Raw genomic sequence first — 11,190 nt, forward strand, 5'->3', positions numbered from 1 at the left:
CCCCTCTCTCTATCCTCCCTCCTGCTTGGGACCTTCTCTCTCAGCTTCTCTCCTTGGTAAGCTCCAGGTGCTGTGGGCAGAGGAGCTGGAGTCCAGAGTGGGGAGGGAGGGGAAGTAGAGGGGTGTCTGGGTGGGACCCGGGCAGGCCAATGCTGGTCTGTCCTTGCTGCTGGTAACTTAGATGGTCAATTCCTTGACTTTGCTGTCTTTCTAGGGAGGAAAGAGGGGGCTGAGAGTTTCCAGTGGGGCAGGTGGTGGTGGTGGGATAGGTGTTTGCTGGTATAGGTGCTTATTCTTTGCTGCCGCCACGGCCCCTCTGCATCTCTCTTTGGATTCTTCCTCCCCTCTTCTCCCTGGCTTCCAGCCTCTCTCTGCTTCCAGGGCTAAGGGGTCCTTGACTTCTTTCTTTCTTTCTCTTTTTTTTTTATGACTCATAAATTATAGTTTATTGAATGTTTAGAAACAGAATAATTAAGCATTGCAAATTTGTTTTAACATTTCTGTTGAAAAACCTTTAAAGTGTATTACATACATACATAACCACAATATACTCTATGATATTTAATTTTTCATGGTAACAAAGGGCTTTGAATATTAATCAATATGCTAAATACTAAACTACTGTAATATGTACAAGAGATTTCCTAGTACATTATTCTCATTTTAGCCCGGTAGCACCCTGCAGATGAGGAAGATAATGTAAGGGGTCCCTGACTTCTTGTTGCAGGTCACCCTCGGGTCCTGGCCGATTCCTTCCCTGGCAGCTCCCCATACGAGGGCTACAACTACGGCTCCTTTGGTACGCATCTGCACCTGAGCGCATGCTTGCCCACTCGGCCCGGTCACCACCTCCAGGGTGGCCTCCTCGGTGGCCCCTGGAGACAGGTCCAGAGTCCCCTGCCCTGAGGTCTCTTCTGCCTGCCTCACCATTTACTATTCCCTACAGAGAATGGTTCCGGCTCCACTGGATCCACCGACGGTCTGGTTGGCAGCGCAGGCCCTGGGGACCTCTCCTACAATTACCAGAGTGAGTGGGCCAGGCGGGGCAGAGCTGTGCGGTGCAGGGCTGGTGCTGGCTGCATGAACCGTGACGGTGGGCGGTTGCCTCTTCTGCCAGACGCTGGAACCAGGGAAGGGCTTGCTGTCTCCCCACCCCTCTCCTCCCTCATCCCTTCCTCCTTGGTCCCACTTCCCCAGTAACTTTCCCTTTCCTTTGAAGGGCACGACCAGTTCAAGCGGCGCCTCCCCTTTGGCCAGATGCGGCAGCTGTGCATTGCCATGGGTAGATGTGGGGAGGGCGAGCGCTGCTCTACCAATCAGCTCCTGCCAGGGCGGTTGACTGGAGCCAGAAGGCTCTAGGACCAGAAAGATGCTTTGTGCATGGCTTCCCCATCTAATGCCAATAATTGCTAGCTCGTGTGTCTTTTGAGATAGGCAGGCACTGGCCCCTGATGCTGGCAAGCTGGCACCCCAGCCTCCCCCAGGCCAGATGTTCTGGTTGGCTGTTGTGTTTCCCAGCACCTCACTCTCTGGCCTTCTGGGGCTCATGGGCCGGGGTGTCATGTCCTGGCCCCAGGGGCCTTTGGTCAGCAAGGTTACAGGAGGAAGCTTCCGAAGGCACAAGAAAAGAACAGGATAAAGGATTAGAGAGGAGGCAGCCTCTCACCCTTGCCTGCACCCCAGGGCCCACTGGGTCTTTACCCAGTGGGGGCCAAGGCAGTGTCTTCTCAGAACCCACACAGCTGGGCATCTTCTAATCAGCATGACTTCTGCCAAATTCAGTCCTGCTGCTCGTGTCTGGGGCCCGGGGTCTGCTCGGTGTCCTGGCCTGGAAGCCTAGCTCAGTGAGGCGGCAGGGCTGGAGCGGTCCCTGTTTGGTGGCCTCTTCGCAGAGTCCACTCTCGTTGCCCTCAAGGACTTAGGAGCACCCGATACCTCCTCCCCAGGCCTGAGCCCACCTCTAACCCCGCTCTGAGCCCACAGTTTGCCTCTTCCCACTGCCTAGTAATTGTGACAATTGTCCCAGGTGGGTGGGGACAGACCTTGGGTTCTGTGCCCACTAGGTTACCTTTCTCCCCTTTCTGCCCCAGACCATTCCCTTGATCCTGTGGGCACCCGGCCACGACTGGACTCCATGAGCTCCGTGGAGGAGGATGACTATGACACATTGGCCGACATCGATTCAGACAAGAATGTCATTCGCACCAAGGTGTGACCCCACGTGGGCTGGCCCTGGTCACGGGTTCCCAGGGAGTTTGTGTGTTCAGCCCCAGCGTATCTCCCCACTGGGTGGCATGTTATGAAAGCAAAGGGAAGGAGCTTGGCTGGGGTGGCACAGATTCCAGGGGAAGTTGACTCGGCTCCCAGCCCTCTGGACCACCCAGAACCCGGCCCGCTGGAATTCTGGCATGAGGGAGGGAGGCCCCCCCCATGTCCTCCTCTAACCTGGGCTACAGGGGCTTCTCTGGGGCAGTGGGGCAGGGGGCTCACTCCAGCTTCTCCCCAGCAATACCTCTGCGTGGCTGACCTGGCGCGCAAGGACAAACGCGTCCTGCGGAAAAAGTACCAGATCTACTTCTGGTGAGTGGGCGGAGCAGGCCGGCCTTCCTGTCATTGGCAGGACGGTGTGGTGGGTTCTCGGGTTCTTCCTCGGTGCTGCCACCTCACCGCTGCCCTCCCACTCCTCAGGAACATTGCCACCATTGCTGTCTTCTATGCGCTTCCTGTGGTACAGCTGGTGATCACCTACCAGACGGTGAGCGGGCAGGGGCTGGCTCCCCAGGGCCCATGCTAAATGCCCTCGAGGAGCTGCCACAGGCTGGGATAATGCCCCAGTGCAGAGCCTCCCAGCCTGCGACTTTGGAGCCAGCACAGGTCCTAGGTCATGGTCCCGGGTTCCCATTCCAACTCTGCCTTACCAGCTGGGTGGCCTTGAGCAAGTCACTCAACCTCCCTGAGCCTCAGTCGGTTCATCTGCAAAATGGGGGCAGCATGCCCGGGTCATGGGGATTTACGAAACAAAAGTGCTGGGACTTTGTAAGTCTCAGTTTCCCTTCCCTCTTCTCTGTACTGTGGGGCAAGAACCTCCGTCATGGTCATGCCTCAGGGTTTTCAGCCACACCTAGCGAGGGGGGCAGTGACTTTACCAAAAGTGGGGCTTGCTGGTGTCACGTGCGCACACGTGCCGGCCGTGGCGGCACCTCCCATCCGTTGCAGAACGTGACTGGTGGTGGTGCAGGCTGTGGACTGAGGCGCTTTAGCAGCGCCCCCTCCCTGCTCCCGCTGCAGGTGGTGAATGTCACAGGGAACCAGGACATCTGCTACTACAACTTCCTCTGCGCCCACCCTCTAGGCAACCTCAGGTGGGGATCCACTTGGGAGGAGGCCCCTTTTCCCATCGTACGGTGAACCAGGGCAGGGGCAGGGGCTCTGCAAATGCCCGCCTCGGGTGGGGAAGTGGCCAGGGCATGAGGCCGAGGCAATGTGCCCGCTGTCGCCCCTTCCAGCGCTTTCAACAACATCCTCAGCAACCTGGGGTACATCCTGCTGGGGCTGCTCTTCCTGCTGGTCATCCTGCAGCGGGAGATCAACCACAACCGGGCCCTGCTGCGCAACGACCTCTACGCCCTGGTGAGGAGTGCTCGCCTGCCCGCTGAAGCCTCAGGCCCAGACCCTTCCTAGCAGGCAGGACCTTGCCCAGCCCTGCACAGCCCTGCCCAGCCCTGCCCAGCCCTGTCCAGTCTTATCCTGCCCAGCTTTGTTGTGCCCAGCCCTGCCTGGCCCTGCCCTTGCTAAATACCCACTCTACCCCCCATCCCACTCCTTTCTCATGATCTCCCTCTTTAGGGCCTCTTCCTTCCTCCCTTCCCGTCTTACCTCATCTCTCCCTTCCCTTCTCTCTCTGCGACAGGAATGTGGGATCCCCAAACACTTTGGCCTCTTCTATGCCATGGGCACGGCCCTGATGATGGAGGGGCTACTTAGCGCTTGCTATCACGTCTGCCCCAACTATACCAATTTCCAGTTTGGTGAGCGGGGCCTCCCTCTTCCCGGGCTGAACCTCAACAGGAATCTGCCTGAGTCTGCCATCCGCACTCACCCGCAGGGATTGGGATCCCCAAGATACAGCCGTGTGGGAGACTCCAGGGCTGGAGGACCCGTGTGAACACACATCCTGGCTTGTAGAAAATAAGCGTCTGGATGCTATTTCATGCACCTGTCAAGCCTTTCCTATGGAAAGGCATGTGCAAGCACTGAGAAAACAAAGATAATTAAGATACAGTTCCCTATCTCAGAGTGCTCAGACTAAGTTGTCCTTGTCGTCAGGGGAAGTCAGACTGTGGGTGACAGCCAGTGGGGCGGCAGTGGGGCGTGGCAGGGACAGTTAAGGAGCTGCAGTTCGAGCGCCAGCCCGCCACCAGCTTGTTCTGTGTCTGTGACGAGGTGTGGGGACCGGGGTTCCGTGCCCGGGCTCTGCAGATGTTTCCGTAGCTCACGTCCACGTCCCTCCACCTAGACACGTCATTCATGTACATGATCGCGGGGCTCTGCATGCTGAAGCTGTACCAGAAGCGGCACCCAGACATCAACGCCAGTGCCTACAGCGCCTATGCCTGCTTGGCCATCGTCATTTTCTTCTCTGTGCTGGGCGTGGTGAGGCCCTGGCCTGCTCTGCTCACCCGTAGGAAAGGTGCACACGTGTGCACACACCCCCGTCCACCCCTGCAGGAGAGAGCCCTGCTCCTTCCCTAAAGTGCCCTCCCAGCCTGGTGGGCTTGGAGCCAGCTCTCCCAGAGGAAGGGCGGGCCGGGGGAGCAGCTTTCTCCTCAGCCCTCCCTTTGGTGGCCCCAATAGGTCTTCGGCAAAGGGAACACAGCATTCTGGGTCATCTTCTCGGTCATTCACATCATTGCCACCCTGCTCCTCAGCACACAGCTCTATTACATGGGCCGCTGGAAGCTGGGTGAGCGCTCGCCTGGGGCCTGCTGGGGTTGGTGGCCTCGGGGACCTGGTCTCACGGGAGACTTTTGGGTTCTGCCCTCTCACAGGGGGCCCAGGGGAGTCACTGGGTACAGAATTCAATGAGGCCTTGGCACAGCTGTGCCCCCGAGAGGCCCTGGGTCCTCTCAGCTGGCACAGACCAGGGGCCTGGACAAAAGGGTGCCCGTGCCTTTCGGCACCTTCCCTTCTTACAGACTCGGGGATCTGCCGTCGCATTCTCCACGTGCTCTACACGGACTGCATCCGGCAGTGCAGCGGGCCTCTCTACGTGGTACCTGCCCAGCTCCCCGGGCCCCTCCTCCTCTATCTCCACTCTTCCTCTTCCCTCCACTGGGGGGCACTTGGAGCGCAGCTGAGAGCCCAGGGGCGGGGTGGGGACCCTCTGACGGGCCTCCCTCCACTTCTCTCCCTGTCTCTCAGTTCCCCTGTCTCTGCTTCCCTCCAGGACCGCATGGTGCTGCTGGTTATGGGCAACATTATCAACTGGTCGCTGTGAGTCTGGCCATCATCTGTGTAGCCAGGCTGGGTGGGCAGCTTGGTGCTTGGCCAGCCATGGGCTTCCGTGGGGACCATGGACAAATTTGGGCATGAGACATGGGGGCTGGAGAGAGAGGTGTGGCCCCTGGGGTTCTAGAATCTTCTGTGGGCCTCTGAACTCAGCCCCACATCCGCATAAAACATGGGTTAGTGGGGAGGGGGAGCCCTTTCCTTGCTCCTCCCCTGCTTCACCAGCTCTTCCTCCCTTCTGCCAGGGCTGCCTATGGGCTCATCATGCGTCCCAATGATTTTGCCTCCTACTTGTTGGCCATTGGCATCTGCAACCTGCTTCTTTACTTTGCCTTCTACATCATTATGAAGGTGAGCGGGGATGGCTGAGCCCCCTCAGCCAGCTGCTCTGCTTTGTGGGGAGGGAGATGGGCACAGCGTCCCTGGGGCAGCACCAAGAGGGAGTGAGAATTTTTCTGTCCATCTCTCCAGGCTACTGAGTCTTGAGGAGGGGAGAGGCTAGTCTCTTGCACGTACTCCCTGGGAGCCAGCTATATCCTCAGACCTGTTTCCTGAGCCCCTTCTGTATTCTAAGTATGGCCCGCAGAACTGGTAGCACTTGAGGCCACAGCTGGCAAGAGCCCCGTTCTGTGGAGAAGGGGTTGAGGAGGTGGGGCTCGCTGAGTCCGTGTTGGGCTTGGGCCTCCGAGGGCTAGGTGCTTCCCAAGGGCCCCTCGTGCCATCCAACGTGAGAGGAGCCCCCAGGCCATACACACCCCCAGCACAGGGTTCTGGGCACATGGATGGAGGCCCAGCCAGGGTGGACCTCAGGGGTGAGGACACCAGGCTGCTTACTGTGGGGACAAGTTGAGCTGTGTAGGGTGATGGGATGGATCCAGGAAGGCTTCCTAAAGCATCCATCCTGAAAGCCTGGGAAGGCGCTTCAAGGGCAGGCCAGGAAGTGGGGCAGGGCCCTCAGGCTGCTCTTCCCCGTCTCCCCCCCAGCTCCGGAGCGGGGAGAGGATCAAGCTCATTCCCCTGCTCTGCATCCTCTGCACCTCGGTGGTCTGGGGCTTTGCACTCTTCTTCTTCTTCCAGGGGCTCAGCACCTGGCAGGTGAGTGGTCCTCCTGCCAAGAGGCTACGGGAGTCGCCCACAGGCTCATCGTGAGCCCACAAACGGCCAGTTCTCTTTTCAAAAATTGTTTGTGAGCATCGCCCGTGCTCTTTCACAGCTGCTTTCTCATTTAATCCTCCTAACATTCACCATGCCAACGTGGAAGTATCCCCATTTTACTTATGAGGCAGTTGACGCTCAGAGAGACCCAGTGACCTGCCCAAGGTCACACAGCCAGTGGTGGCACAGCTGGGGTTTGAAGCCAGAGATGTCAGGCTCTTCCCTCTGCCTCGTAGGGCACCTGCTGTGATCAGAATGAAGTCTGGCAGCGTCTCTGCCTTTGAAGCACTTATAATCTAGTTCCAGAAAGAGAGAGACTGTCAGTTCCTGGCTTTTCTTTACAATATGGTACATGAGATGAAGGGTAATAGACTAGGCAGGTAGGGGATGTGTAGGAGGGCAGAGGACAGAAAGGCTTCTGTGAGTTAGGAGGTCCAGGAAAGCTGCTTAGAGGAGGCAGGGCTTGCTCTTGGCCTTTAGAGACCCTGGTGATGGGGAAGGGCCCTGTGGCCCAGAGGTGCTGTGACTTGAGTAACGAGGCAGAGGCAGCTTAGGGGTCAGTGACTGCATTCGCTTGGGAGCCGGGTAAAGACTGTGATCTCCTTGAGGGCACTGCGGAGCTTTCTTGGTCATCTCTGCGGTCTCAGCATATGGCACAGACAGCCCCCCGCAGACACAGAGTGAGGTCCAGCCAGTGTTTGCTGGATGGAGGTTGGGGAGAGAATGGTGGACCTCGAGGGCCTCGGGTCATGGCCCATAGGTCCTGGCTACTGTCGCCCTCGGGCGGGGCTGTGTGACCTGACAATAGTGCTTTGGAGAGAAAGTGAGCCGGGAGGAGCCCTGGAGGACTGATTGGAGCCGGGGGCGGAGTCCAAGGCAGGGAACGGAGTTAGGAGGCTTTGGTGGCCTTCTAGTCCTTCAAGGGAATCATGACAGTGCTCTCGGGGAGCAATTTGCAGCTAAAGGCCAATTCTTAGATGTGGGAGATGAGGGCAAGGGGTGAGCCTGAAAAAGGGTGCTCTCCATGGGCTTCCCTGGTGACGTGGGTTGAGAGTCCACCTGCCGATGCAGGGGACACGTATTCGTGCCCCGGTCCGGGAAGATCCCACGAGCCGCGGAGCAGCTGGGCCCGTGAGCCGTGGCCGCTGAGCCTGCGCGTCCGGAGCCTGTGCTCCGCAAATGGGAGAGGCCACGACAGTGAGAGGCCCGCGTACCGCAAAAAAAAAAAAAAAAAAAAAAAAAAAAAAAAAAAAAAAAAAAAAAAAAAAGGATGCTCTCCAGCCTGGGGCTGGGGCTGGGAACGGAGAGTGCCTGGAGGGGATGGGAGCTGGGCGGTGTCAGCAGGCAGCTCTCCCTGTTCCACCCCAGAAAACCCCTGCAGAGTCAAGGGAGCACAACCGGGACTGCATCCTCCTCGACTTCTTTGATGACCACGACATCTGGCACTTCCTCTCCTCCATCGCCATGTTTGGGTCATTCCTGGTATGTCGCGGAGGCTGGAGAGGAGGCGGAGGTGGCCTCTTTTCCTGTGCTTGACTCTGCATCCGCCCTCCAGGTGTTGCTGACACTGGACGACGACCTGGACACCGTGCAGCGGGACAAGATCTACGTCTTCTAGTGGGAGCCGGGCCCCTTGCTTCTCTCACTGGGCCCTTAGCTCCTCTGCCGCACTGCCCAGAGCCTCCGTAGTGCCAGGGGCGTGAGTCCCAGCCCTGCTGCCCAGTGCCAGGTGGCCGTGGGACAGCGAGGTCCAGCCCAGGCTTGGCCCGGGACAGTCACAGGGTGGCCTTGAGCCTTGTTCCTGCCCTCTGCCGGGGAGGAGGCCTGCCCCCCTGAAACCCTGGATGTTGGCCAAATTGCTGTTTTCTTCTCAGTGTTGGGGCCCTCCACAGGTCCCTGTCCGTCAGCTCTCTGTTTGTCATCTGCAGAAGAAAGGAGGGAAGTGTTGCCTGCCCATCTCATGCCTTGCATTCTGCCCATCCTTCCCCTCCCCCCTGGCCTGGGACCCAAAGCCCTTTCTTCTTCCCCGAGCTTCCACTCCAAGGCCCTGGTCTGGGGCCTGATTCTCTGTCCTGCACCAGGGTTCTCTCCACTTCTCCTGGGTCTGCACCTGGCTGCCATCACTGCCCACTCAGCTCAGCCAGGATGGATGGGGCTGTCGGATTTTGGGGAGGACCGGCCAGCTGGTGCTGGGCTTTTGGTGCTAAGGCCTGCGAGGGGTCCCAGGCAGTGCTGCCTCCTACCTCTGACCTGTGCTCAGGGCTGGCTCTTTAGCAACGAGCGTCAGCCCACATTGTCAGAACCACCTTTGATCGAAGGACTGAATTCAGAGGTCACTTTGGTATCCCGTCAGCCCCCAGACTGATGTTGGCACCAGGATTGGAGGGAAAAAGCAACTCACTTTCCTTCCCTTCCTTTTTCTTTCCAGGCCCTTAGTCCTGCCAAGCCCCAGTTGGGGGCCTTTCAGTGCCATTGACACGGCCCAAGAATGTCCAGAGGCGAAGCAGGGGAGATACAAAGAGCCCAGCCCGGCCCGCCTCCTCCACGGCCACGGGAGCCCCAGTGCCTATCTTTGAAAGGGGCTCAGGGAAGGGACGTGACATTCCCCTCTGTGTCCCTGGTCCAGCCTCACTCTAGGACCCAGGGCTGGCTTCTAAGTTTCCGTCCAGTCTTCAGCCAAGTTCTGTGTCAGTCACACACATGCACACATATGAAATCTTGGAGTTTACACTGAGTTGCCCCAGCTCTGGTTCCCCTGGCTGCTCTGCGCCCTACCTGGTCTGTTCTAGATGCCAAGGTTGGGGGAGGTCAGGTCGGGCCTATGCCTTGGGGATGGGAATGTGTTTTATTCTCCTCAGCTTGTTTTTGTAGCTCTCCTTTGGGCTGGGGAGAGGAGGAGGGAGGGTCTGGATCTTTTTTCAGAGCTCCGTTTAATGTCTGTTTCCATGCTATGGTTGCATTTCTGTTTTCTACGAATGAGTCTGCATTCAATTAAAGAAACAACCAGATGCAGTTCTTGGGCCCATCTTTGCTCCCTCTTTCTGGGTGGAGATGTTGAGAATGATGGGTGGGGCGGGGCGCCCCCATTTCCCAGGTCTTCTGGTCTACCTTTCTCTTCCAAGCCCCAGTCCCATGGGGAATAGCAGCCCCTCGATGCCCTCACGTTTTTCTCTCTCCTTTGAGCAACGGCATCGATTCAGTCAACATTGACCAGGGTCCTGTTCCATGCCAGGTGCCATGAGGGTGGAGAGGATAGCGTAGTGAAAAAGCCTTAGCTGTGCCATCTCACCTCCAAGAGTCTCCCCTTACCTGGCAGACGGCAGCAGCCTCTGCCCACCTGGTCCCCACCCACTAGTCAGACGAGCTTCACTTCTGATCTGAGCCTCTCCCAGCTCGGCGGGCTGCAGGCCACAGGCACAGGCAGTACTCCCTGACCTGCTTTAATGGACAGGTGGTACTCTGGAAACACCAGATGGTGATGGATGGTGGGAGAGTGGGCATGTGGATGACATGCAGGCTCCAAGAGGAAGGAGATTTGAAATGACCCTGGAAGGTTGATTTAGATTTCCGCAGGCTAAGGAGGGCAAGATGGGGAGCGGGCGGGGGTGGGAGGGGGCGGGTGGCGGGGAAGCTGGTGAGTTCAGGACACAGCCGGAGGTCTGGGCTCCTCTCTAGCCGATCCCCAGCTCCTCTCCATGCTCTTCCCTGCAGATGCCACTGGGGGGCAATATAGCTCTTCGCGCCACTAGGCTCTGGCGTGGGGAGCGGCTGTGGTGGGCAGACCCTCCCTAGATTGCCTGGCCCGGCCGTCCCTCTCCTGGTGGTGCCAGGTGTGTGGTGGAGAGTGTTAGCCGCTCCCTGCCAGGCTGCCCTAGGATGGGGTAGTGCCACAGCAGGCAGGCCAGAGACCCCACTGGAGGCCTCTCACCTTTCTTCACTTCCTATCCATTCCCGGTACCCCACCACCACCCCCGAAGCAAGATTTGAGCAGGTCTCCTTCCTGGGTGATGGGGTCCAGTCTGTTTTCCAGGGTAGGTAGGGACTGTTTAAAAGGGAGGGAGGGATGATAGCAGCCTCTGATCCTCCTACCCCAGTGTTGGTGTATCAGGCCCTAGAGCCCCCCTGGATGGGGCCAGGGTCAACTGAGCTGTTGCTGAACCCTCAAATCCCATCCCCAACTAAAGCGTGGAACTCAAGACCCACCCCAACTGTAAACTCTCAACCTGAGCGGGGGGCGGGGGCGGGGTCGGCAGGGATGCCCAGGTTCTGCCACTCAAGACTTACCGCGTGACCTTGGGTAAGATGCACTCCGAGCCCTCGTTTCCTCATTTGTAAAATGGGATAGTAGTTTCGCTGTCACGATGCAGCTGTGAGTACGAAACGAGCAGATGTGCAGCGCCCGGTATGTAGCCCGTCCTCAGTAAAGGTGAGTTCCTATCTGCCACTGGAGCCAAGGCCCCTGGAGGAGAGCGTGGCTGCTTAGCCCCCCACAGACCTCAGGGAGGGGCCCAGCCTCTTTCCTCTTTC

At 58.3% G+C, this 11,190-nt stretch overlaps 1 protein-coding gene across 1 annotated transcript in view; it reads left to right on the plus strand.

Moving 5' to 3' along the window:
* SIDT2 (SID1 transmembrane family member 2) overlaps positions 1-9,678 on the plus strand; it is a 15,934-nt gene extending 6,256 nt beyond the window's left edge. The window contains exons 11-26 of the mRNA XM_007446903.1: positions 728-799; positions 947-1,027; positions 2,091-2,209; positions 2,507-2,580; positions 2,689-2,755; positions 3,289-3,362; positions 3,507-3,630; positions 3,911-4,028; positions 4,517-4,653; positions 4,855-4,963; positions 5,196-5,272; positions 5,447-5,493; positions 5,754-5,859; positions 6,493-6,603; positions 8,032-8,145; positions 8,219-9,678. Coding sequence (XP_007446965.1) covers positions 728-799; positions 947-1,027; positions 2,091-2,209; positions 2,507-2,580; positions 2,689-2,755; positions 3,289-3,362; positions 3,507-3,630; positions 3,911-4,028; positions 4,517-4,653; positions 4,855-4,963; positions 5,196-5,272; positions 5,447-5,493; positions 5,754-5,859; positions 6,493-6,603; positions 8,032-8,145; positions 8,219-8,281 — 1,493 coding nt within the window. The 3' untranslated portion in view covers positions 8,282-9,678. The remainder of the gene's footprint in view (positions 1-727; positions 800-946; positions 1,028-2,090; positions 2,210-2,506; positions 2,581-2,688; positions 2,756-3,288; positions 3,363-3,506; positions 3,631-3,910; positions 4,029-4,516; positions 4,654-4,854; positions 4,964-5,195; positions 5,273-5,446; positions 5,494-5,753; positions 5,860-6,492; positions 6,604-8,031; positions 8,146-8,218) is intronic.
* The last annotated feature ends 1,512 nt before the right edge of the window (positions 9,679-11,190 follow it).

This window comes from Lipotes vexillifer, unplaced genomic scaffold, assembly GCF_000442215.2.
Source record: "Lipotes vexillifer unplaced genomic scaffold, Lipotes_vexillifer_v1.1 scaffold1634, whole genome shotgun sequence".
In the NCBI taxonomy this organism is placed as follows: Eukaryota; Metazoa; Chordata; class Mammalia; order Artiodactyla; family Lipotidae; genus Lipotes; species Lipotes vexillifer.